The sequence below is a fragment of the Pituophis catenifer genome, unplaced genomic scaffold, assembly GCF_029215685.1.
Source record: "Pituophis catenifer annectens isolate HBS135680 unplaced genomic scaffold, rPitCat1.0.hap2 SCAF_1, whole genome shotgun sequence".
Lineage (NCBI taxonomy): Eukaryota > Metazoa > Chordata > Lepidosauria > Squamata > Colubridae > Pituophis > Pituophis catenifer.
Window position 1 is genome coordinate 209,554,071 of NW_027256881.1, and position 27,321 is coordinate 209,581,391.

A 27,321-nucleotide genomic window follows, 5' to 3' on the forward strand; every position below is an offset into this window, starting at 1 on the left:
CAATTTGCCTCCTTGCAGCAAACAGCCCATTTCAGCTTCAGCACAGCTTGATTAGCACAAGCAGCTGATTGGTGGTTGGATCGGCCTCCCGACCATCAGCTGTTTCAGGCTGCAGGGATTGCCATTGCCTATTGCCACCTCTGCGGGCCTCCGCTGTTTACTGCAAGGAGGCAAATTGCTGGGAGGCAGATTTTTTTTTCTTGTGCTAATCAGGTTGCGCTGAAAATGAAACAGGCTGTTTGCTGCAAGGAGGAAAATTGTTGGGCGGCAGAGGCAGATTTTTTTTTCTTGTTTTCCTTCCCAAAAAAGGTAAGTGCATCTTATAGTCCGGAGCATTTTATACTTCGAAAAATACAGTACCTTTTCCCAGAATCCACTGTGTGAAGACAGAAAAACATGCAGCTTCTTAAGGAGTTGCTAATAGGTGCAATGTGATCACCCACATATGTTCTTGATGAGGTTTTCACCTTCAAATCTAAATTGCTACACAACTCTAGAACCTGTAACAAATTTAATGTCAATTCAGGTCTCCTTATTTCTAATAAAGGATGACTAAGTAGAACACTGGATAAAAAGTCATTGTGTTTTCCTGACCATACAACCAACAAACAGTGCTGTGCTGTGCTGTACTGTATTTACAAATTTATATTATGCTTTATTTCAAGATTTAAGACTGTAAAGTTTAAAAAGTCAAAAATTGCAAAAGAGACTAAAAATGCTTAATTCTGAAAGAATGTTTTGTAATGCAGGCCAAACCTCACTATAATTATATTATAAAGTATTAGTTAAGCAAATTATCATACAGGTGGAAATATATATTAATCACATTATATTATAATTTGCTCAATCTCAAGAAAAATAAAGCTTTTTTTTTTTTTTAGCAAACCAAATAATCTGTCAATATAAGGCATTATTATAAATTCCAAGCACTAACATTTTATAAAGAACATTCCTGGTAGAGAATTTAGATTGAGAGGGCAATCATGTTCACAATCCTAAACAGTATGTTTATTCAGTGTTCAATGTATTAAACATGTTAGTAACATAATTGATTTACCAAAATAAATGCATTTTAGGGCATGACAATTTTTCAAATACAGGAAACTAACTAGGTCAACTTACTTGATCCTCCAATATCAATGCATATACTATAACAGAAACTTTTAATAAAAGTATTTGGCTAGGGTCATTTATTCAACACACTGATCCAACTAGATTTCTGATATGGGACTTCATTTGCTTTTATAATTCTGAATTTTATACTTCCTGCCTGCCCTACTTTATCTTTTTCTCAATAAATCTTAATTTTTGCCTTTCAAGCTGGCTTCGTTTCCTTTTACATCATTAAGGAAATATGTACCCCTATGCACCTAAATATCTAAAACCTTATCTATAAAGAGAAGGAATATGAGGTAGACTAATCATACCCCAGATATTTCTTGGTATGCAATTAACTATGCATGCACATGCACAGCCACTTCACTCCAGCTTCTTTAGATGAGAAACACTACGGGAGTAGCTTCCTAAGAAGATGTGCAACCCCTGCAAATAACACAACTGTTTTAAAAATTCAACAAAGAGTGCTTAATATGTGAACCAACACACTGAATAACATCCGTTCTGAATGTTTTCCACAGCCCTGCCAACCTTATCTCTTATATACATAAGCCACTCTCAAGCACATTAAATGCATGCACCTACCATTTCTTCAAGCACAGGTAACAAAAAGAAAGAAAGAAACGGACGTTGTCTTACCTGAACGTCCCTTCTCGGCACGCTGCTGGAGAATCCAAATGTTGGGTAGTTCCTGATTGCCAGACTGGGTGAATGTTTCTTTAAGAAACGTCCTTTGCCACTCCTCCCTCGCTTGGCTGAGCTCCAGTTCATTCATGAAAACAAATAGAAGATGGTGCTGCCAAAAACAAACAAAGACAAGAAACAAACTGTCCAGGCAGATGCCAGGAGGGTGGCTGCGTTATCCCGGGAGGGGAAAGCCAGAACTGACTGCAGCACACGTCGACCAAAGGAAACCTCAGCCGAGGCAAAGGAGTCAATTTTGTAATGTCGAACAAAAGGTGTCAAGGTAGTCCACGTTGCAGCCCTACAGACGTCTAAGATGGATACTTGGGTAGCCCAAGCAGCTGAAGTGGCTGCACTACGGGTAGAATGTGGTAAGATTCTCCCTGGCAGAGGTTTCTTCTGGGTGCGATACGCCGTCGCGATACAGGCTTTAATCCAACGACCGATCGTGGACGATGAGACCTTCATGCCCAACGTAGATGGATTGAAGGACAGGAATAAGGCTTCAGACTTACGGAAAGATGCTGTCCGCTTGAAGTACCGACGGAGAGCCCTCTTAACGACCAAGGTGTGCAATTGGTGTTCGAGATGATGACTAGGGGCCGGACAAAAGTCAGGTAGAATCAATTCCTGGGCCCGGTGGTATAGAGAGTTTACCTTGGGCAGAAAAGAGGGATCCGTTCGGAGCCCAACCTTATTAGGATGGAAGACACAAAGGTCAGCTCACACTGACGCCGCTAGTTCAGAGACTTGTCTTGCCGAGGTAATCGCCACAAGAAAGGCAACCTTGAGAGTCAGACACCGAAGGGAGACAGATGCCAGAGGTTCAAACGGAGGTGACATTAGAGCGGTAAGGACCAATAGCAGGTCCCAAGTTGGATATCGGTGGACAGTAGGAGGCCGGAGATTGGATGCCCTTCTCAAGAAGGTCCGTATACGGGGATGCTGAGTCAAAGGTTGATCGTGCTAAGACCGTGCTAAGGGCCGCCACTTGACGCCTCAGGGTGTTAGGAGCAAGACCCCGGTCCAAACCATCCTGCAAGAACACGAGAACATCCGAGGGAGACGCCGTCATAGGGTCCCGATGGGTCTTGGAACACCAGGCGCAAAACGAGCGCCAGGTGGCGTCGTAGATACGATTTGTTGAAGCGCGTCTGGCGGATTGCATAGTGTGGATCACGCTCGCAGGGATGTTGTCCTTCCTTAGACGGATCCTCTCAAACACCAGACGGTCAACTGCAACCATTGCGGGTCTGGGTGCAGTATGACCCCCTGGCTGAGAGATATTCTGTCGTTGGGAATGTGCCAGGGGCGCTCCACAGACAGGTTCAAGAGGTCCGCGTACCAGGGAGGAGGCGGGCAATTGGGGGTGACTAGGATGAGATCCGCCTTCTCCACCAACAGCTTGCGAATCACCCGAGGGATGAGGGGCAGAGGGGGAAAGGCGTAGAGCAGACCTGGGGACCACTCGCTTCGAAGTGCGTCGCAACCTTCTGCTCCGGGACAGGGGAATCGAGAGAAGAAGCGGGGGAGCTGGGCGTTCAGCAGGTGCGCAAAGAGATCAACCATTGGAGACCGAACTTCCTCGACAGATCCCTGAACAAGGACGGATCTAGGCACCACTCCGCCTGATCTATTGGCTGAGCCAATCCGCCTGGATGTTGTCAGCCGTCAGGGACAGAACATTCTTCTCCGCTCAATGTAGCATCCTCGTTGCCTCTTCCAGCAGCAGCCTGGAACGAGTTCCACCTTCCCTGTTCACGTGGGCTTTCCTTGTTGTATTGTCCGTAAGAACCAGCACGTGACGCCCCCTCACAGATAATCGGAAATGGCGCAGGGCGAGGTGGACTGCCCGCAGTTCTAACCAATTTATGTCGTGCTGTAAGTCCCGAGCGGGCCCCAGCCGAACTTGCTCGCATCCGTCGTGATGGTAATCCGGATGGGTTCCTGGAAATAGCTGCCCTTCCGTATGGACGGGGAGATCCACCACCTCAGAGACAGGCGGACTGCCGCTGGGAGTGCGACCCTGGTGTTCCAGCATGCTCGGAGAGACCTCTGATAAGGCAGGAGGAACTACTGAAGAAGGCGACTGTGGAGACGGGCCCACAGGACAATTGCGATGCAAGAAATTAGTTTGCCGAGCAACTGGGACAATGTGATCAGGTGAACATATCTGAGCAACAACACCTGAGTCACCAAGGATCTTATGCTGCGAATCCTGTCGGGAGATAGGAACACATGGCCGCTGACCGAGTCTATGACAGCCCCAAGGTGGAGAATGCAAGTGGTGGGAAGGAGCTGACTCTTGTCGAGGTTCAGGGAGAACCCGTGCTGTTGTAAGAGACGAGAAACTGTCCTGAGGTCGACCACAACTTGATCCCGAGTGGCAGATAGAATGATGATGTTGTCCAGATAAAACATAACTCTGATTGGAACCTGCCGTAGGGAGGCGGCCACGGTCGCTAGCAGCTTCGTAAAGGTCCAAGGGACGGACGAGAGGCCAAACGGCATGGCCCGATATTGGAAGTGTCGGTTTGAGTAGGCAAACCGAAGGAAGCGTCGATGTGAAGGACAGATCGGGACATGCAGGTAAGCCTCCTTGAGGTCATAAAGTCCCCTCGTCGGATGACCTGCAGAATCGACTTGAGCGACTGCATTTTGAAGTGGCGATACCTTACGAACTTGTTTAGTGCCTTCAGGTCTAAAATCCCCCTCCAGTCCCCGGAAGACTTTGGCACGAGAAAGAGGCGCGAGTAGAACCCGGAGCCCCGTTGTTCCACCAGTACAGGTTCGATAGCGCAAATGTCGATCAGATGTTGAATCTCTGTGTCCATCAATGCTCTTTTCTCCGGATTGCCAGGTACCAGACATAGACGGAAGCGGTTCGGGGAGCTGGAGAAGAAGTCCAGTGTGAGGCCGAACCTCACGGTTTGGAGTACCCAGGCGTCCGTTGTGGAGGAAATCCATTGGGGCAAGAAGTGGAGAAGGCGACCACCAATGGGTAGCTCTGTGTGGTAGTCATTTGCCCCTTCTGAATGACTGGCCAGCAGTTCCACGGAACTGTCGTCTGGCATTAGGTTGATCTCTGCCCCGATCCCAGAAGGCAGGTCTCTCAGAGGACCGATCGACGCCGTGAGAATAGTGCCTGGAAAAATAGGACCCACTGGGCCCAGACTCAGTCCGAAAAGGCTGTCTCTGGTTATAAGGAGCAAATCTCCTATCCTGGCGTCTGAAGGAGGATGGCATCACCTTACGTTTATCCTTATCCTCCACAAGTATAGGGTCTAAAGCTTCTCCAAAGAGAAGGGAACCTTTGTAGGGAGCAGATGCCAGCTTCCACTTTGACTTGAGATCGGCCCTCCAATGATGCAGCCGACCTGATGGCCCAAGCAGCCGCTTGATGTGTCTTACGGAGGGAAAGTTCAGCCTTCCTGTCCTCGGTCCTGAGACCGTCGAGCACATTGTTAGAAATGACGGAAGAAGTAGTCAACTGAGCCACGGGGCGTCCACAGAAGGTAACTGGATCAGATTGTAAGGAAGGGTCCGAGCAATATAATTTCTTATCTAATCCGTTAGGAGCAGAGATGTAAGCAGGTTGGGACCATGATCTTTGGACCACATCCGTGAACAGTTCAGGACACGGAATAAAGTCCTGTTCAGGCTTGTGTAGCTGAAATAAGTCGTCATGAGGATGAAGATCCGACTGTTGCGATGTCTGTGTGCTCGACACTCCCATATTCGTGGTAATTTTTGCCTTGTGGAGCAAGGACTTAAATATGGAAGGGCGGAAGAGGCCTGTGAAGGAAGGCCTCTCAGGAGGAAGGTCCTCGTCTTCAGACAACTCCATCTCTTCAGGATCCTCCTCATCCCAGACTGAATCCTCAGCCAGAAGAGATTCAGCTGGATATGAATAGCCATGGCGCGGATCACCATACGCCTGAGACAATGGTGGATGCAAGGCTGGCATGGAAAGACATTGAGGTCCTCGCTGCCGCAATCAACAGTTTTTTTGTATGAAGGAAAATGGCGGGCGGTGATGAGGGAGCTCAAAATGGTGCGCAGCTCGAGATTTAGCCGCCCAGCACCGTAGCAGTGTGAGGAAGCCGACAGAAAGCGCGCTGAGCTAAACTTGCTCAATCGGCGCAGCGAAGCTCAGAAAATTAGGAGTTTGCCGTAATAAGAGGCAGGGACCCCTGGTCGCCGAGAATCAACGTTGGAGCGGTGTGGATGGCGGCGGTGGTTTTTCCGACGATCCGGAGACCAACGCAACCGCCGGCGGCAAATTTAACCTCTCGGAGATGCCTCAAAAGGTATTGCTCCGAGGAAATAATCAATTAAACAAGCGACGGGGGGAGCCCCCTGGTTTAAGCCCAGGGCCGACTCACCCACCGCAGCAGTTCCGGAGCTTGACAAGGGATCCGACGAACAGCTGATTTCAAGAAAAAACACTATCCACACCGCTTGGAGAAACTTGTGATGCAAGGAGGTTAGCTAGAGCTAATTTGGAAAATCCAAATGAGGATAATTCTTCAGCCAAATTGCCAGAGCCAAGGAAAACACCAGTCTCTTGCTTGACTGAGTGAATAAACTGGAGCTCAGCCGATCGAGGGAGGAGTGGCCAAGGACGTTTCTTAAAGAAACATTCACCCAGTCTGGCAATCAAGCTGAGAAACTACCCAACATTTGGATTCTCCAAGCAGCGCGCTGGAGAAGAAAAAAATAAAATGGAGATGAAGTAGAAGAAATGGACAGCAGGCTGCATGGAAAGAAAAAGCTGCCAACAAAACAGAATGGAATGAGGTGAGGGGGAAAAAGGGTACCAGATATGGAGACAAGAGAAAGGCTCTGTATAAAAATAAATAAAAAGAGTTAAGTAAGCAATCTTCCCAAGCCATGACTAACTTTTAGAAACCCCTCTGCTTTTTAGCAGCAGTCCCTGCATCTCATCTTTTCAACTGTTTCTTCTGTTCTTTCCAGGAATGTAAGGGGATCCCTTCCTTTCAATTAGTAGGCAACTATAAAAGAAACACCTTAAACACAAGATTACACCTGGAAGTAAGTATCACTTAGTAAGTTCCACTGAGTTCTGTGTCTTATTCCCTAGTATTTATAAATTACTGTACAGAGGATGGATCTATTTAATCCAATTTGTGTGATTTGGTGTAGAAATTGGAAAGGAAATCCTAGAAATTCTTTGTCTCCTGTTTGCAAAGAAAGGTTGACTGAGTTCTTGATGACGAACTGCAAGGACAAGGAAACGAATGCATGCCTAATTTGTACTAAAACCTATTAAGTACAGAGTAACTCCTAGAGAAATAAGCTTATACATTCTAGACCCATGATGGCGAACCTATGGCACATGTGCCACAGGTGGCACGTGGAGCCATATTAGTGGGCACACCAGCTCAGCTCTGGGGCACATGCGCATGCCGGCCAGCTGATTTTCGGGGCTTCTGGGCCCAACAGAAGTAGGGAAACAGGCTGTTTCCTGTCTCTGGAGGGCCTGGGGGGGGAGGGAGAAAGGCCTGTTTTTCTTTCTTACCTGGCTCCAAATCCTCTCTATTTATCTGGGAAGGGCAAAAACAGCATTTCCCACTCCCTCGGAGGCCTGAAAGGCCCCATTTCCCAACTCTCGGTGGAACAGGAAGTGACTTTTTTGCTGTCCCCAGCCTCCAGAGACTCCTAGAGAGGCTCTGCAGGCTGGGTACAGCAAAAAAATCACTTCCTGTCCCACCGTGAGTTGGGAAATGGACCGTCTCAGGCCTTTGGAAGGCCTCCTAGAGAGTGAGAAAGGCTGTTTTCGCCCTTCCCAGATAAATAGAGAGGATCTGGAACCAGGTAAGAAAGAAAAACGGGCCTACCAGGCCATCATGTGCCAGGAGCGGGGGGGGGGGTTGCATGCACATGTGTGTGGGCACACGCGCACGCGACCCTCCCCCTCCCAGCACGCGATGGCAAAAAGGTTAGCCATCACTGTTCTAGACCCTCCATGAAGAGAGGAAACTTTCTACTGTAAAAAATCAGTTTCTACATATGGGGAGAAAAGTTAACTAGAGAGTAATAGCAATAGATTCTCCCAGTTCTGTTTCCTTTTTTTAATCTTAAAAAAAGGCAAACAGAAAAATAATTGATGGATATATCATTAAATGAACAAAGAAGTTACAGAAATTGAGCAGCTAGTGTTCATTATGCCATTGATAAAAAATTAACCAAAGAAGTTATTTTTTGGAAAAGAATTTGAGAGATCTTTTTGAGTCTGAGTTGAGTGCCATGGACATACATATCCTTGAGGCCATTAACATGAATTTTGATAAATTGTATGTGTGTTGGGGGGGTGGAGGGTGGGTGTTGATAAGTCTTGGAATTAGGGTATCTTTGAATTAGGCCTAGCTAAAACAGGTTTTATTTCAAATTTGATTTCTAATATCTCTGTCTAGTGCTTCTTTTCAGTACTTTTTTTTTTTTTACATGTCCATCACTTATGGCAAAATCTTTCTGTCTCATGACATTTCCAGCATCTATTATGTGATTTTATTTTGGCAATTATTGAAGGCGGTGTATCATCTTTAAAACATTTTACACCAGTTTTCTCTTGATGGACTTTATAGATTTGTTGCACAGTTTTTCCCACTGCTTATTGTGACTGTTTCTTTGAAATTACACATCCCCATTTTATCAGTTTTTATTTGTTCTGTCTCTGTAAGACATCTAAGTAACAGTGTACAAAAACATACACACAAATCCGAATAGGTGGTCTTGATTCTGCATGAGCATTTCAAATTCATCTTTTTAGAAGTTCTTCCTCTTTTTTGAGCCTAGTTTTTATTCTTTCAACAATGTCTCGGTATATTTTGGGCTCTGCCAGGTAATTGTTGCTGTGTCTTTATTCATGAGATCTGAGTGGACCATGTCTGCATTTGAAATTGCACTTTTAAAAATTATCTCTAGTATAAAAAACATTTACATGAGAAGGTAGCAGTGAAATTGTTGAACTTATTTTTCTCACAAGTTTCCATTGTTTTATTAAACTCTGTCTTATAATGTGTCCTTTAAATTTTTTGTTCCCCTTTGTGTTCCTTTACCATAAGCATTTATGTCTCCTTTTTCGGCCATTTTGTTCCTGCTATTTAGTCTTCACCTTTAATAATATCTTCCACTATTATAGATATTCGATTAACATAAGCCAAAACCCCTTCTCCAATTCATAAGTAATTACTTTTGGAAGTGGAGTTAATTTCTCTTTGATAAATACACTTCCTTATTTTAGTAACTATTTAATGAACTGGTACCAAAAAGATGCTCATAATTTATAACAAATCCACTGCCAGTCTATAGGACTAGCAATGGAAAAGTTTCTGATCATTATTATTGCGCACGGTCACTCATGCCCTAGTTACCTCCCGTATGGACTACTGTAATGCTCTCTACATGGGGCTCCCCTTGAAAAGCACCTGGAGGCTCCAACTGGTCCAGAATGTAGCCGCGCGGGTGATTATGGGTGCAGCTCATTACGCCCATGTAACACCTCTCCTACACGAGCTGCACTGGCTCCCGGTGGTCTTCCGGGTGCGATTCAAAGTGTTAGTTATCATCTTTAAAGCGCTCCATGGCTTAGGACCTGGGTACCTACGAGACTGTCTTTTGCCACCAATAGCCTCCCACCGACCAGTTCGTTCTCACAGGGAGGGACTACTCAGGGTACGGTCAGTCAAATTATGCCGACTCGCAACTCCCAGGAGGAGGGCCTTCTCTGTGAGGGCTCCAACCCTTTGGAATGAACTGCCCCCGGAGATACGGAATATCCCTGATCTCCGTGCTTTCCGCCGTGCCCTCAAGACCCTGATGTTCCAACAGGCGGGGCTAAACATATGAACATGTGAATGATTTTTTAAATGTTATTTAATTCTGGGTTTTATTTAATTGACCAAACTAAGTAATAATTTTAATTAGCAATTTTATGATGTTTGTGTGTCTATATTTTTCTTGACTGTACACCGCCTTGAGTCCTACGGGAGAAAGGCGGTATAGAAATATAATAAATAAATAATAAATAAATAAATAAATTATAGATTGAGGTTTTCATTTTTGTAATGCTAAGATAGATAGATAGATAGATAGATAGATAGATAGATAGATAGATAGAGAATTAAATCTTTTATTAAACTTTATTTAGAAAATAAAGACAAATACTTCTAGCGTAGTTCAATTCTTCAATGCAAAACAAGTATATTAAATTAATATCCACTAATATGCAAAGACCAACACCAAAGAACAGTAAAAGTACTGATTTTATACTTCACTGTAGCATCTAAAGGTAGCTAATATTTATGCTTCAGAAACAAATTCTGTGACATGCAACACAGAAATAAAATGAAAAAAGTGTGTTAACTTGTAAATTCTAAGCTTCTGAAAAGCAGTTATAGGGGTAATTAGAAAGCAAACTATTGTGAATGAACAACTGCATTCATTTTTCAGTCAATGAAGAAAGTTTGAGTTTCCTCAGGTCAATTCCACCTGCATGAGTATACACACCTGCTTTACTTTGTCAGCAAATCTGGCAAAAGGGTTGTCTGTGCTTGCACATAAAGGCTTGTAAACCCAGGAACCCTGAAGCAACTGCACTGAATCTTCTGACAAAGGGATGGTTTGCTTGCCTCAACATTTTAAGGAAGAGTGCTTTACTTGCACCAACATGCTTTTTGAAGCATTCCATATAATCTTTATAAGGCCTAGTAAATCCCACAGAAAAAAAAAACAGGTATAGAATTATGCCAAAAATTCTGGCATTCTTTGACCTTAGTTTTGCAGTCTCTCTAAAATAAAAATTAACAATTTTTATATAGGGATATTAAAAGTAGTTATGGAGAATGGTTAGCAGTAAATTTCTGAGTCTTTCTTCCTCTCCAAAGAATCTGCTGTTGCACAGGTGTTAAAAGGGAAAATCACCAAAACTGGAGACAATTACTATGATTTGTACCAATTCTTACTTCAGACACAACCGGTATTCCGAGGATCCTCTCAACTCTCAGGAGAAGGCTTTCTAACTACACCATTGGACTTGCAGCCAACCAGAGCTTCAGATACTATTTAAGGAACACTTTTTAAATGTATTCTGCGATTCTTGTCACTTAGACATAATTAACCTAACAGTAAAATATGGTAAGGAACATAAAGAGAACAATTATGACTAAACAATAACACTTTTTACTTTAAGTTGCTAAGTCACTAAGAAATTTCTGGAAGATAAGATAGCAAGTACTGTACAATTTAAAAACAACAACATACCTGTATATACCTGTATATTGTTGTTAGAGATCAGAGATTTACTATACCAAGTAATTATGTTTTATCACCACCAGATAAAGGAATAAATACAAATGAATATAGGAAGAATGGTTGGAATATAGATACAAAAGGGAATTTGCATTCCAACGTATTTCATTATTTATTCTCTTTTGCCTCCCTTCAGTGGCTGTCCATGCCAACTACAAGACCAAAATTTGGGGCTCTTTTTTGAAATATTAAAGGGCAAAACGGATAGATGACTTACATCCCGAACACTGAAAATTCTGCTTATGTTCATTCAGCAACATCATGACATTACTCTCCTTGCAACTCTTATAGGATGTTGCTATTTTTTTAAAAAATCTACTACTACAAAAAAGTTGCTCATTTCACCGTTATGGGAATGGTGTTTTCCATGTGTTACCAATAGCTTGCATGTCTAGATTTCATTTTCTCTTCCCAAGCTTTCTTATTTTCCATAAGGAATATTAATATAAAATTTCAAATACCTATATATGGCATTAATATAGCTATATGCATATATCTACAATCTAAATGATACATTTTTGTTAAAAGCACCTTGTAAATAGAAATGCTGATTTAGGATTCATCATTCATATTTAAAAGAATATAGTTCATATTTTATTCTATTATTTTCACTTCCTTTAAACTTCGTTTTTATTTATGTTTTTTATGGGCATGAGCCACCTAGAGTAATTCCCTGGTGAGACAGGTGGCAAATAAATATAATAATATTCCTCAAAATGCTATTAAAACTTTGTCACAATTTTAAATCACATTTCGAAAGTGATTTAAAGGAGCTTGGGAAAGAGAAATCATAATAAAAGAACACAAAGTATTTGCTTATGCAAGTTACTATAGTACATGTCTTTAAAGTATTATTGTAAGCAAGAAAAGCTTATAAAATACATTTGACTTTTTTTTTTCATTTTGAGGGGGCAGTTTGTGGATACAATTGCCAAGAAAAGTATATAATGTGCTGTGCAGAATATTTTCATTTTTGTTTTAAAAACGGTGGATGGGTAATGTATATCCCAAGACATCCTGATATATCTCCTAGGAAGAGGAGGGACAACGGGGAAAGGTATCACTGTATCTACAACATGAACATGTTTTGATGTAACGTGTATTACACACACACACACACACACACACACACACACACACACAGAGAGAGAGAGAGAGAGAGAGAGATGAACCATATAGCTATCTTTGAGAGGAATCTAATTTTTATAATGAAAAATGAACAGGCTGGTAGGGCCCTTGGAAGGTCTTATAGTCCAACTTTCCTTTGCAGCATAAATCACATTAGCTCTATTCAATGATATATTTTCTATGAAAGCATTTTAACCCAATGAACAGTTCTTTCACTAGATCAAGGGAGATAATTTTTATATATTTCTCTCATTTTTTTTACAGTGCCCAAATCTCATTTAAACCAATAAGAAGGTCACAAAACAAAAAGTAACAAAAAGTAACAATTTTTGTCAATTCTTGTTCCACTAATGGAAGTTTCCCATCACCAAACGACTTCATAAGACACAACCCCCCCAAACCCTTTATCTCCAAGGTCTGATTTTCTATATATTTACCTCCAGGGTATTATCAATTTAGATGTTCCCAAATATTGCCATTAGCTTTGTAACAATTTCATATTTCATGCTGTTTTTCAAATGTTTTATTTTCTTAATTCTTTGGAAAATATGAATTTGAGACCCAACCAAGTCAACGCAAACTGAGTTTGTCATAGAAGAGTTAACATATTAATATTATACATCATGTGTTTGGCTGTAAACAAAGGATATTAGTAATATGTAAAAACTAGGGGCTGTGGCTACACCTACAGCACTACACATTTACAATTTTAAAGAGAGCCTGGATGAATACTGAAATATATAGGGAACATTCATCCAGATGCATTCTCTCTTTCCAAATTATTTAACTTCAGCACTTTACTCTTCAACATGTTTTGAGGGGGTGTACTTTCATTTGGTGTCCACTTTTATTACACTTAGTTTGTCAGAACTATCTTCCTCTCAAATAATTTGCACCAGAGTTTAAGATAAAAAAAGTCCTTCTGAAATTAAAATGACAGACTTTAGACTTTCCAAGTTGCTTCATTTCCACATGCCATTTTTGATGGTACTATGTAATCAATGTATTCAAAATGTATGATGGCATTTAACAATTTGCAGCAGATTCTAATATTAAATTGCAATCTTCAATTGTATTGTATTACAATTTTCAGCTGTTCTTATTTTTAATATACAAATCTTTAATCATCTGTAAATTACTGTAGGACTAGGTTCCACTATATTCAGTTGCACTGACTTCTGTGAAAATATGCACATACATTTTACTGTTAATTACTTTAGATTTACCACTATTATTTTCTATAGAAATTATATATGAAATGCTTCTATGTCGAGTACTGGTTTTTTCCTGTGTTTCAAAATTGAAAATGAAAATCTTTTAACCCAATCCACTGAAATAAGTGAATTAAATAATTGGAACTACATTTCCATTACACTGGCATGTTGACTTAGGCTACATTAAATGCACCAAAATCTTCCATAATATACAATTCCTGTAAAAGAAATAACCTCTGACTTAACATAGACAGATATGTCATATACCAGCAAAATTGTATATTGTAAATGTTGTAGATAGCCAAAGCAAGGGTTTACTCACATATTGGAAATTATTGGAAACAAAGTACTGGAGTCTAAGCCAGGCCAAATATAACTTTTATTTTGTCTGTGTTCTTATAAGACACAGTGCCTGCAATGTTCATCTTTCTTCCACCTTTTCATGGTGAACTTAATTATGATTACTCAATCCTACATTCTGAATCAGCAACATATTGTATAGACTAAGTTGGTACAGCATTGGCTCAAGTATGATTGGCTGGAATAGGGTTCAGTTTAATTTGTAGACATATTAATTTTATCGGATACTTTTAGTTTAACTCATTTAATTTAGCTAAAACAGAAATTAAAAGTTAAATTCAAAGTGTGTATACTCCTTTTTGTTGGCTTAACTAATTCAATCAGGTATCTAATGTACTGTATCAGTAAAATCAAGATAAAACAGAGGATCAGGTGGTTTTTCTTCATTTTTTTCAATGTAAAAAAAGAGAAACAATGCATTGTTCTGGAAGTTTCAGGAAGTTTCAGGAAATGATCAATATAACATAACCATACTTTATAAATCTATGAAACACATTGCCTAAAATAAGTCAGCATATGCTTTTGACAGAAATGAATATGTATATTTATATATATTTAAACTCCCAGATATTTAATAAAACTTTAACTCTTTAATCTTAAACTAGTGTTTAACATAGAGCTCCAATTCCCATTAAGAGAACAGATTAGCTGTGGCACACACATAACACATTCTGGTGGACAACTGAATATTTTATGATGGCTCACTGAATGCTTTTAACAGATACTGAAATTAGAAAAGCTTTATTTCTATATGTGCCTGGGGCCATATAGCCTTCCTTTCCTTATCATCGTAATTCATTTTGGGCAGCTAGGAAGTAATTAAGAATGGAATAATGAGAGCCATGGATCTTCAGCTCTCCTATCAGGTCAGTTCTCAACTGAAAGGAATTCATGATTAGGATCTGGTTGACTGCTATATAGGGGTTCAGCAATTTAACAGAAACTCTACAATAATTATTTTTCCTATATTGTATGACATATAATCACTTCTATATTTTAAGAGCCCAATAAGTGAATGTATACTAGTTAATAAATCAACTTGTCTAATCTTCTAATTGTATCTTATAAGCAGAGACACCAATATTTTCCTCCCAAAACTCTTACAGTATCAAATTATTGGGCTAGTCAAAAGGCAGTGTTTTACAGTTTTCTGTTTGCCTTAAATTGCAAACACTACAAATTTACTATTCCATTTTATATTTTTATTTTGTATTTATTCATGACTTCATGTTGGTTGTATCCCACTTTTCCTACAGGATTTCAAGTTGCCATATATGACATACATCCTTACAAATGTATATTTACACAGTAATTTTGCTCACAATATTCCTTTCAGGTAAATAGAAAGAGAAATATGAGGGCAGAAAAATGATCCGAGTGATCCGAGTCTGCCCTTAGTGTGTGTTTTCTTTTTAATTTATTTATTATTTTAATCTCATTTTTATATTTTATTAATTTTTGTCAGATATCATATGATCACCATATGCAACCTCCTTCCAGTTTCCCCACTGACTTTGCTTGTTGAAAGCTGACGGATAAGACCACAAATGGTGATCATGTGACTGAGGAACGTTGCGGCCACTGTAAATGTGAGCCAGTTGTCAAGTATCCAAATCATAATCTAGTGACTATGGAGATGTTGTGAATGTCACAGCTACAAGAAACAATTACAAGTCCCCTTGTTCAGGGCTGTCATAATTTCAAACGGTTACTGAATGAGGACTACCTGTACAGTCAGGTTGATTAATAAAATAGTACATTGATTACTACATTTGAAATATAACCTTCCCCTGTCTAAATATACTCCAGCTATAGAATTCATATATCAACAAAAAGTGAACAACTCAAAAACTCTTTAAGAAAAAAAGTTCATTTAACAAAAACCTTAAACCAAAATCTTAAAACACAACTGAAATATTTTTTAAAAAACAGAAGAGTGATTGTAGTAGTTTGGGGTTATGTAAATCCTACTTAAATCTAATTGGGAATACAACCCATAGCTGGGGTCAGTCTTTAGACAACAAATCAAAATCAATGTCTGGATTTGCAAAAAAAAAGTTTTCCTAATTGTCTAGCAAGGGGAAAAAACATAAATATAAGTTTTTTAAATAATGTGAATTTTTTCATAAGAAAAGGCTGTAGTTTTAAAGGTTTATTATATCTGTAATTTTGTTATTTTGAGTAACACATCAAATTTGCCAACACACAATTTCTATATTAGGGAAGGTCCACGTTAAATTTTGGACAGATAATTAAGTAATACTTGTACAAAAGGAATTAATTATTTTTTAAAAAATGAATAGGACCTTCCTAAAAGCAATGGAGCACTAGAAATGTCAAACTATTATTTGATTTTTGTTTTCCATCAAATAGTTCCATTCAGTAAACTAGATAATCTAACTAATGCAGTTCACAAAATACTGTTATGTTTATACAAGTACTCACAGTGAGATGGAACAACAAAGTGGAATGAGTCATAAAACTAAGCATCTTCAATTTGCAAGATGCTGTGGGCAATTAACCAAACTACTGTAACAGATCAAGGTCACTTTGAATTGAAAGCAGGTGTTGGTCACAACATCCAGTATTCCCTTCCTTTCCCATTATAGCATTTTTTTAAAAGGGAGGTCTCCTGCTGAAACACATCTAGGCTCTACAAATCAGATAGTTTTGAGTTTGTGAAGGTTTAAAAGCAGAAAACAGGGAGAATCAAATCTATTCATCCTATTCTCACCAAATAAAATATTCTAATTGGTGAACTAAGCTTCATTAAATTCAATGCCCTATTCCCAGTTGCTTCATAACCCCGTTTCATATTCTCCCTACTGTCAGGCCCATGAGTATACAGTACATAAGATACACCATGTATTTTTCTCAAACAACTAAAAGAGCAAAACAAGTCAATGAGAATATAATCAAGTGCAGTACAACTAAGTTTTATAGAATTTTTTTTTAAATCCCTTCATTTATTGCTACCATACTGTTACCTAGAATAAACTGCAATCCAGAAATGAAGCTCTGCCAGATGACACCAGATTGTCTTGGTGGTGTTTGTCATTGATGGAGAGCTATTTACAGGGGATCAGTTGCATTTTAAGAATCTCCCTGTTGAAGAAGCTACACTCATGCAATCATGCATTCGGTTCCCCACCAGGATTACTTGGACACCCTTGGAAACTCCAGAAGTAGGATATGAAAGCTGTAATAACTGAGCAGTTACTTCCTACAAACTGATACTGAGAGGCAGATTGCTCTGACAGTAGAAGAAATATATAAATCATTATCACTAAAACATAAGGTTCGACATCCCAGAATCTATTTGGACAATACCCCACTGAGATCTAAAGCCCAGCAGAGTAGACTTTTTTCTTGCTATCTGAGCCTGATTTTTTTTATTGAAAACTACTTGCAGTAGAATAGGCAGAATGTTGGATAAGAATTCAGTCATGTCTGGAGAAACTTTCCATGAGAATAAACATGACTGATTCAGTATTAACTTACTTTATATAATCTAAATTAATAGAGTATTTATAACAAAAATATGCCAAAATACTTCAGAATAAATGCCACACACTTTGGGAATACTTCTTAGTAAATATAATTAGAACTGGCTATAATTTTCCAAATTCTCTCCCTATAATTTGGAAGTACTTTCCAGTAAAATTAATGGATTATGATAGAAATGTCAGTTTGTAACATTTATTAGTTGTATGCATTTCAAAATAGCAGAAAATGTTAGCATTCTGGGAATTTTATTTAAATTGCTTTATTAAAATTACATCCATAGATAATATTTTATATCTAGTTTAGGAGGATACTGTTACCTTTAAAACCAATTTAGAGTAGCTGTTTAGACAATTCCACTTTTTGCAAATTAATTTTACATTTGAGTGATGTTATTTTGATTTCGACTAATCTGTACAGTGAAAAACAAAATCAACAAAATCTGTAAAAATTAGTTAGCTTTACTTCTGACAAAAAGGTAGCAATGAATTAGCAACATTAAAGCACCACTTTAAAATTCATAATAAAAAAGAAAATACAGTTAGGATGTAACTACAGGCTACCAACCAAGGATTACAAAGCTGTCTATAGCCTTTGTTGTTGTTGACAACTCCAACCTCTGAAAAACCAATCAAATACAATGTGGGCTGGCAATGAGGCGGAGATATCTTTTCATTGAAGAAATTCCTAAGGACATTTACTATGAATTCTGTATGCACCCATAGCCCCTTGCTATGAGCAATTTGTGCACAATAAGCACAAAATAAAATGGTAGAATATATAAAGTCCAGTTTTTAGGGCAAAGAATGCACTCTTTACCCAAGCAAAGGTACAGACAACAGCTATTTACTTCATATATATTTAAATACAAACATTGCACAACAAACCATGGAGAATTTACACATGCAGCTTTAAAATTAAATTCACAATGGGATCAAATGTGACCTATAGATTAGTACCATGTGTTTGCAGCAAATTAGGCTCCAATATCTTTATGTAAGGAAAGGAGTTCGTTTCCATTTGTCAGTGACATCAGACAGGCTGATAGTCCCTTATTAATTGATGTCAACTTATAATTCTATCGTGGCCTTTAAAGTATTTCTCACTGAACTGTGTGAATCTGTGCAATCCTAACTATAGTTAAATTTACCCCCTCTATAAGCAAACCTAAAGATTTCCGGATTGCCTAAGGAAAGAATTGCATTAGAAAGCTTGTCTCGGGAGTGAAAATAAAAACACCCCAGACGTGTCAGTTAACAGACGTGGAGATTATATAGAAATTCAAGCTGTTTTACTTTGCCTAGCCTGTACATTAGCCAAAGCAACTGACAGCTTAAGCCCATTTCCGTAAAGCATGGCTTGGAATAGCATAAGATGTCAAGAGTAAAAAAAAAAGGGGGGGGGGGCTCAAAGCCCCAAGACAAAAGGGCACAGCGTTATTTCATGAAAATGTAACGGGGATTCAAGACTTTGCTCGCTTTCCCAAAACCTACGATTTGCTACTTTTATGCAGACGAAGAGCTACCCCCACTGGCTGCTAAAGGAGCCGCCAGCTTCAAAACGAACCGGGGGAGAAAAAAAAGAGGAAAAAAAAAAAAGGCAAAGCCCGTCTTATGAAGAATTGAATCCCTTGAAACAAGGACTCTCCTTCCACAGGCAACTAGGAACCCTAGCGGTCCTCCAGTCCAAGTCGCAAAGGCCCGGCTTAAAAACCGAAAACCCGACCGCGGCGCAAGACAAGCTGCTGGTTTAACAGCTCACAAGACAAGTTCCGGCAATAGCGGCCGGCGCGCACACTCTTCCATTCAGGGACGCCTTTTGCGCTTCCTTCCAGTTACGCCAGCGTAAGGCCTCCCCCCTCTTTCTCCCCCCCCCCTCCCTCTCCCGCTAATCAAAACACTTCGCGAGTCCTGGGCAAGCAAGAAGATGGCGGAGCAAGGCCCCGCTTACGGCGACGGAGGAGAGTTTACGCTGCGCTCTTTACGCAGGCCCCATCGGGAACGTGCGCCGCTGCGGCGGGAAGTGTGCGTAGCGGCGCTTAGTGAATGCCAATGGCCTATTTCCCGTGAGGGGAGGGGGACGTCTGATAAACAATGGTGGGCCCCCCCTGCGCGGCTCCCTTACCGATTCCTCCTCCTTTTCCATGCCCGTGGGCATCTGCGGCACGGCACGGTTGATGGAGACGCAGTCATTGAGATCGGGCATGTCCTTGCCGCGGTAGATAGGCAGCGGTTTGGCGGCGTCTAGCGCCCGGGCTCGGAAGGAGAGTTTGCTCATTGTCTCCCCCTCACAATAACACCCCGGGGCCGGGCTGGGGGAGCTGGGGGGGGCGAGGGGGACCCTCACTACGGCCTCACCGCCGCCTCCCAGCCGCTCCCGACCCCGGCCCGACACACCATGGAGAGCCCCGCCGCCCCGGAACAGCTCCCTCGAAGAGCCGCCCGCAGCCCTAGATCCGCGCCGGGGTCGCTCGATCCGCTCCCTGCGCCATGGCAAACATGGCGGACATTAACCAAAGCGGCCAGCGATCCCGGCAACCAACGCGAGAGCGGGGAACTGGTGGGGGGGGAGAGAGAGAGAAGAGAAGGGAGGGAGAGCGAGCGAGCGAGCAGGCAGGCAGGCGGACGGGAGGGGGGACGGTGGAGGGAGCCGGAGGGAGGGAGGGAGAGAGAGAGAGAGAAGGAAGGAGCCGAGGCGGCTGCGTGCGCACTCCCAGCCGGCAACCAGCGGCGAGCGAGACGTCTCCTTCTCTCTGCCCCCCCCCCTCATACACACACACACCGGCTTGGCTGCTGAGGAGAGAACGTCTCCCGTCCGTCCTGCCCCCGAGCCTCCCTGCGCGCATCCTACAGGGCACTAACAGACGCCCCCCTCAGAGGGGAAGGGACTGTGTCGGTGTCTCCCTTTGCCAGCTACCTTTGCAAAAAAAAAAAAAAAAAAAAACCCTCCCGTCCCGAAGGTCTTGCACAAATAACCGCTCAGCTGCACACCTTGTCCTGTGGGGTGATGTTGGAGCGGGCTACGCCCACCTCACCTTCACACACACACACACACACACACCACACAACGCCCCGTGTACACTCTTCAGGTAGCGGTCGGCCAGGGCTCAGGTAAATCATTGGTGGACTTGAGGCTGAGTAAAGCCGGTCTACAGCCAAGGAATTAAAAGAGGTTTGCTCCTGGGGAGGAAAGCCATGGCAAAGTTAGACAGCATAATAAAAAGCAGAGCCATCACCCTGCCAACAAAAGTGCATATAGTCAAGGCTATGGTTTTCCCAGTTGCAATGTATGGCTGTGAAAGTTGGACCATAAGGAAGGCTGAGCGCCAAAGAATTGAGGCCTTTGAACTATGGTGCTGGAGAAAACTGCAAGTCCTTTGGACTGCAAGGCGATCAAACAGGTCAGTCCTAGAGAAGATCAATCCTGACTGCTCTTTAGAAGGCCAGATCCTGAAGATGAAACTCAAAATACTTTGGCCACCTAATGATAAGGAAGGACTCACTGGAGAAGAACCTAATGCTGGGAACGATTAAAGGCAAAAGAAGAATGGGACTGCGAAGAATGAGGTGGCTGGATGGAGTCACTGAAGCAGTTGGCGTGAGCTTAAGTGATCTCCGTGGGATGGTAGAGGACAGGAAGGCATGGAGGAAAGTTGTCCATGGGATTGCGATGGGTCGGACAGGACTTCGCAACTATCAACAACAAAAAACCTGGAAAAATGGACCAGCATCTCGGCTTTGAAGGATGGAGTTTCTCCTGATTGGCAGTAGCTCTGTAAAAAGGAGGTTTTGGAAAGAACCAAGTTTACCCTGTCCTAGGTACTAGTTATCCCCTCTGCTGCGCCTCTTCTTTTTCTTCAGAGTATTGCTGAACTAGCCAAATAAACAAATACCCCGATCAAGAAACTGCCAAAGAGTCATCAGTAAACAGCCAAACCCGCACAGACAGGCAAGACATCAGAATATAAACTGGCAGCAAACAGCACTCTTACTAGCATTGATGATGTTGTCTAGTTTGGGTAATGAAACGTTTGCAAGAAAAAAAAGCAAGCTCAGAGGACCCCCCTCATTTCAATTCTGAGCTACAAATATTCTCCTTTATTAAACTAGCTAAGCCCTCAATCCTAAATTTGTTATCTATAATTCTTTAGTACACCTAGAAATAGGTATAAATTTAGAGCAATGGGGTTATACAGGTAGTCCTCAACTTACGACCACAATGGAGCCCAACATTTCTGTTGCTAAATGAGACATTTAAATGAATGTCTCATTTCATGACCTTGCCACAGGTGTTAAATGAAACATTGCTGTTAAGTTACTGGTAAAGCTGTTAACTGAATCTGGCTTTCCCATTGACTTTGCATGTCAAAAGGTAACCACATGACTTTGGGACACTGCAAATGTCATAAATATGAACCAGTTGCCAAGCGTCTGAATTTTGATCATGTGACCATGGGGATACTGCAATGGTCATAAGTGTGAAAAATGTGCATAAGACACTTTTTTCAGTGCTGTTGTAACTTTGAAATGTACACTAACATACAAATTGTATGTCGAGGACTATTTGTAATACAATTTTAGGAGCTGTAGTGGGAACTTAGCCAACTATAGATAAATATTTGGATATATAAATTATAATCAAGCTCAGAGGGCACCAAGGACTCTGCTATAGGTTATTCAGTAAAATATAAGGTAGCAAAAAAATTGGATGCCACAATGTATATGCCCCAAGCGCATGTTGACAAAAAGGATCATGTCTAGCAGGTGACAATACCTGGCTGAACATGCCTGAAGCTAAACCAGGCAGACTTGGTTGGGACTTGGATGACAGACCATCCAGTAACACCAGAGCCATAGGCTAGATTATGAACATGAAAAACCTCATAAGGCAGGAGTGACCAATCACTTGGGTACTGTTGCTAAGAAAACAGCATGGTTGGATACATGTTGATAAAGGACTCATCAAGAATCACTCTGAACTCTGAAGTGTCTTTGAGAGAAGGAGCAGCAATCAGTAAATAAACAAGGGGTTGAGCAAGCCATCCCTTCCAGATGGGAAAAAGATCTCAAGCTTTCAAAGTGTGGAGGATGTGAAGGAATAAAAGGGAGTATGAACTTGGTATGAAGTGGAGATAGCAGACAAGGAGATACTTGAAATATTAGAGCCCAACAAACAAAAGAAAGTTCTTTTTCACACAGTATGTTGAATTGGCTGCAAAAGATATGAGCGATGCCACCAGCATAGAAGGCTTTAGAAGATGATTAGATAAATTCCTGAAGGATGAGGTTATTGCTGGTAATGCATTACACCCCAATGGTAATACATTACACCAATGTCAGAAGCAGTATTCCACCAGATATGAGTGACTATGTTATTGTGCTTTTTGGAGCTCCCGCACTAGGCAGAGAGAGTAGTTGCCTGTTCAAGGCCACCTCAGTTCTCGATTCACAACCCATGTTTGGTTGCTAAAAAGTAAGTGACAACATGAATAAATGTATAATTATGATAAAATTAAAACTATTAGTGATTATTAGTTATTTAGCTGATATTTAAAATTTATATACATCTTATATTATGGTCTTGTATCTTCATGTGTGTGGCTGGCAAGAGCACAATCACAGTTACTTATTAGGTGTGATGTGAATGGACACTGTTCTATTTTATAAAAATTCCAAATATATTCAGTAGATACTAGATCATTGATGTCTCCTTTGTATATGTTTATTGTTGGGGAAATTCTTGAAATACTTACAATTTAAAAATAAAACCTATGTTAGACAGAATTTTAACACTTCCTCCAGCATGTTGCTTGGTGGTGACCAGCATTATTAAATAAGCTAACTGGTAATTTAAACATCACCTGTGAACATGTGTTTGGTTAGTTTTCTATGGATACCTTGCATGGCATATTCCTACTCAAATGTTTACATCAGACTAGGCAAAACATAGACTGAGATATTGACAAACGACTAGTCATTCTGGAATGAGCCCCCCCCCAGAGATACGGAGGATCCCGGATCTGCGCACCTTCCGCCGCGCTCTTAAGACCTTTTTATTCCATCAGGCTGGCCTGGCCTAATCTTTTCCCTTTTTCCCTTTTTAAAATGTAAATTTTAATCTGTTTTAAATTATTGGGGTGTTTTAAATCTGTCTTGGGCCAAATTGTTTAATTCGGTTTTACTTTGCTTTTAAATTTTGTATTTATGTGTTTTATCTGTGGCTGTTCACCGCCCTGAGTCCTTTGGGAGTAGGGCGGTATATAAATCAAATAAAATGAAATGAAGTTATGCTAGTTGTACTTTGGTTTGCAAACCCTAGAGTTATCAGATCTGGGCTGCAAAGTATAGATGGCCTGCAGATAGCGGCAAATAATTAGTTTTCCATATCTCTCTGCTGCCATCTAGAGGTATCCAGGTTTTGGTAACCCTTCTCACATGCAAAGACTATTGATCGTTCAGTTTTTATTACCATCTTGTACATATATTTCAACAGGAAGGCTGTCTTTTTGCTCCTCAGAACAGCAGCTAATGGGAAACATTGCATTCTAATGGCAGACCTTTTTTATGCCACTGATATCCTTGATCTCAAATTTTTTGTACCAGTTTTACTTGCTACAGTTCTGAATTATTCAAATTATAGAAGGATACCGCATCATGTCTAATATGCTGATTTAAGTGTGAAAGTGTCTGGGAGCAAGATTGTACAATGTGATCATATAGTATAAATCTAATAGTTACACATTAGATTACTAAGTGTAATGTTTATATTTTTAGATTATAGTTGAATATAATTACATAGAACCATATAAAAAAATAGTAACAGTAACCTAGGATGAGTACTGAAATATATTGTCCAGCAGCAAAAAGATTCAACCAGTTTCATTATACTAATAAATTCCTTTATTAGACAAAAATATGTGTAATTTTTTTTAATCTTTATTCTATTGCACAAACCAATATGGCAACCAATCCAGAACAAATTCCTAAATAACTAAATTAACACAATGTTGAAATGTAAGTGACATAACACTTACGTTCATACATAATTTGTGACTTTATCATATTCCATCCTTTCCCTATTAGAATCACTATGTTTTGACACACTTTCATGATTCCTTTACAATTTCCTAAATTATATTTAATGGACATGTGGCACAACTGACATTTATGTGAACATATGGGAATCAAAATAATACATATTCTCAGACAATAGCTATACAAAACTAATAAACATATTACTTGAACAGCAGTGATGAATTATTAGTTTCTGTTAAAGATTGCAAAAGTACATTCAGTTTTAAAAAGCTTACAATAATACCTGCATGAAGTACAATAAAGTACTTGGACAAGATTTAGCAATATGGACAATGTCTCCTGCACATATTGTGTAATTATTGCTTAGGTTTTTCCAGAGGCATTGCTCTGGAAGGCAAAACGTGCTAAAGATATGTTTAATATTCAACAGACAAATCACTTAAATTGCAGTTCTTGGAATGAAATGTAGGTAGAGTTCATATAAACCTTATACTGTACTGTGGACCCACTCAATAGCTTGTGGCAAGTTACTGCCTCTAGGAAGAGGTGAACTCTATGGGCAAGGAAGAATGAACTCTTAAAGCATCCTGTACTGACCATTTGAAACTATTTTAGAATATGATTTATAGAGTCTTTGATTTAAATTCTGTGTAAGCATGATAAGAAAATTAGTCTTTTAACATTCAGGGCAGATGATACCTGCACAGTCTTTTGAGAAGCACATTATTCTTCCACCACACATTTTGAAAAGGCACATTTTGTGATTGGTTTTATTTTTTTCCCTAATACTTTCTAATACACAGTAAAATAAAATAGATTTATTAAATAAAATCACAGTGAAGTTTTCAGTGATTGTGAATAAACATGGAGTGGGGAATGAGGAGGAATGTGGAAAGTGAAAACAGATTATGTGAGTCCTTGGAACAATATTTTTCACATCAAGCTGGGCAAGGAACTCTACCGCTGAGAGCTACTTTGGAATATGGAAGAACCATATAGAATGGCAATTTTAATATAGACTCTTAATGTTGGAAAGAATCATTTAGACCATCGAAACTCTGGTCCTAATAAATCCAATCTAAAGCATCCTTGGTAGATGATTCTCTAGCCTCTGGTTTAAGAAATCGAGAGATCCCAAAGTCACTAACTACTCAATGTGGTTCATTCTACTGTCAAACTACTCATAACTTTTTTTCAATTGATTATTTGCCATCAAATCCATGTCAATTCTTAGCAACCAGATAGATAGATTTTCTTCATGATGGTCTAACTGGTTCTTTCAGGTCTTCCAATAATGCACCCATTGCTACTGTAACTAGGGCCATCCAGCTGATGATAATCATCTTCTTCTCTTTCCTTCCACCTTTTCCAGTGTCTTTTCCAGAGAGCCAGAGTTCTTGCATAATGTGTCCAAAGCATGATAATTTGAAACTGGTTATTTGTGCTTCCCATGTGGACTAGTTACAATAGTTGTAAGCTATTTGATTTGTTTGATTTGATCCAGGGGTGAAATCCAGCAGGTTCTGACAGGTTTTGGAGAACCGGTAGCAGAAATTTTGAGTAGTTCGGAGAATACCACCTCTGGCTGGCCCCAGAGTGGGGTGGGAATGGAGATTTTGCAGTATCCTTCCCCTGCCATGCCCACCAAGACATGCCCACCAAGCCACACCTTGCCCACCAAGACACACCCACAGAACTGGTAGTAAAAAAAATTTGGATTTCACCACTGATTTGATCAATTTGTTCATTGGTAATTTGTCCCATGATATTTTCAGGAGTCTTTCAAAACTTCCAAGTATATTGAAAGTATCAATATACTTCCTAAACTGTTTCTTCAAAGTCCACCTCATTACATTAGAAAGGCTTTTTTTTTCCCCTGCTAGGTTGCACTGAATTGTATAAAAATTGAGGAAAAGCAAACTAGGGTTATTTAATTATACATTCAAATGTATTTGTCATTATGAAGCAAATGAGACTGAGTGGGAAAGCAGCAATATAGCTAATTACTACTAATGACAAATATTTAAAAAATGGGGGAAAGTCTCAGGATTCTATCTTGATTTATTTTAAGCTCAGTGGAACTTGGGAAGTACTTCAAAGGCAGAGTAAGAGTGCAGAGAAGAGCAACAAAATAATTAGGGGACTGAAGGCTAAAACATATTAAGAATAGTTACAGAAAAAGGGTATGTCTAGTTTAATGAAAAGAAGGACTAGAGGTGACATGATAGCAATGTTCCAATATTTGAAGGGCTGCCACAAAGAATAAAGGGTCAACCTACTTTCCAAAACACCTGTAGGCAGGGCAAGAAACAATGAATGGAAACTAATTAAGGAGAGAACCACCTAGAAATAAGGAGAAATTTTCTGACAGTTAGAACAATTAATCAGTGGAACGACTTGCCTTCAGAAGTTGTGGGTACTCCATCATTGGAGGCTTTTAAGAAGAGACTGGACAGCCATTTGTCTGAAATGGTATAGGGTTTCCTGCTTGAGAAGGGACTCGGACTAGAAGGCCTTATTCTGCTATTCTGTTATTCCTGATCAGTATGCTTATTACTGAGCTTCAGGTACATTATATCATAGATAAGACGTTCCGGGAAGTAGCGAACAGCAAACCTATAAGCTGTCGATATAGTAAAGAAAACAAATTGGAATTTTCATGTTTTGCATGAACCATTCTACCAAATATACAATAAGAAAGTATAGCCAGACTTTGGCTGCTTTTAGATAGTTTGACTGGCTAGGTATTATGAGCATTGTTATCCAACATAATAGTCATTGAATGACATTTTGTTGAATAAGAGGTCTAGCTTCTTGATGATCTTTCTGGAAATAAATCACCTAAAAATGAAAAGAATGACTCACCGATGAGCAGACCGAATTTGTTATGAAGCTATAATAAATATGAGAAGCATCCTGGAAGCCAGATAGATATCAAATCCACAGTT

The 27,321-nt window shown here is 40.3% G+C and overlaps 1 protein-coding gene across 1 annotated transcript in view; it reads right to left on the reverse strand.

The window, feature by feature from the left end:
* Positions 1-19,847, reverse strand: part of EPC2 (enhancer of polycomb homolog 2) — a 70,665-nt gene extending 50,818 nt beyond the window's left edge. Inside the window, exon 1 of the mRNA XM_070944659.1 lies at positions 19,464-19,847. Within this exon, the coding sequence (XP_070800760.1) occupies positions 19,464-19,616 (153 nt within the window). The 5' untranslated portion in view covers positions 19,617-19,847. The remainder of the gene's footprint in view (positions 1-19,463) is intronic.
* Between the last annotated feature and the right edge of the window lie 7,474 nt (positions 19,848-27,321).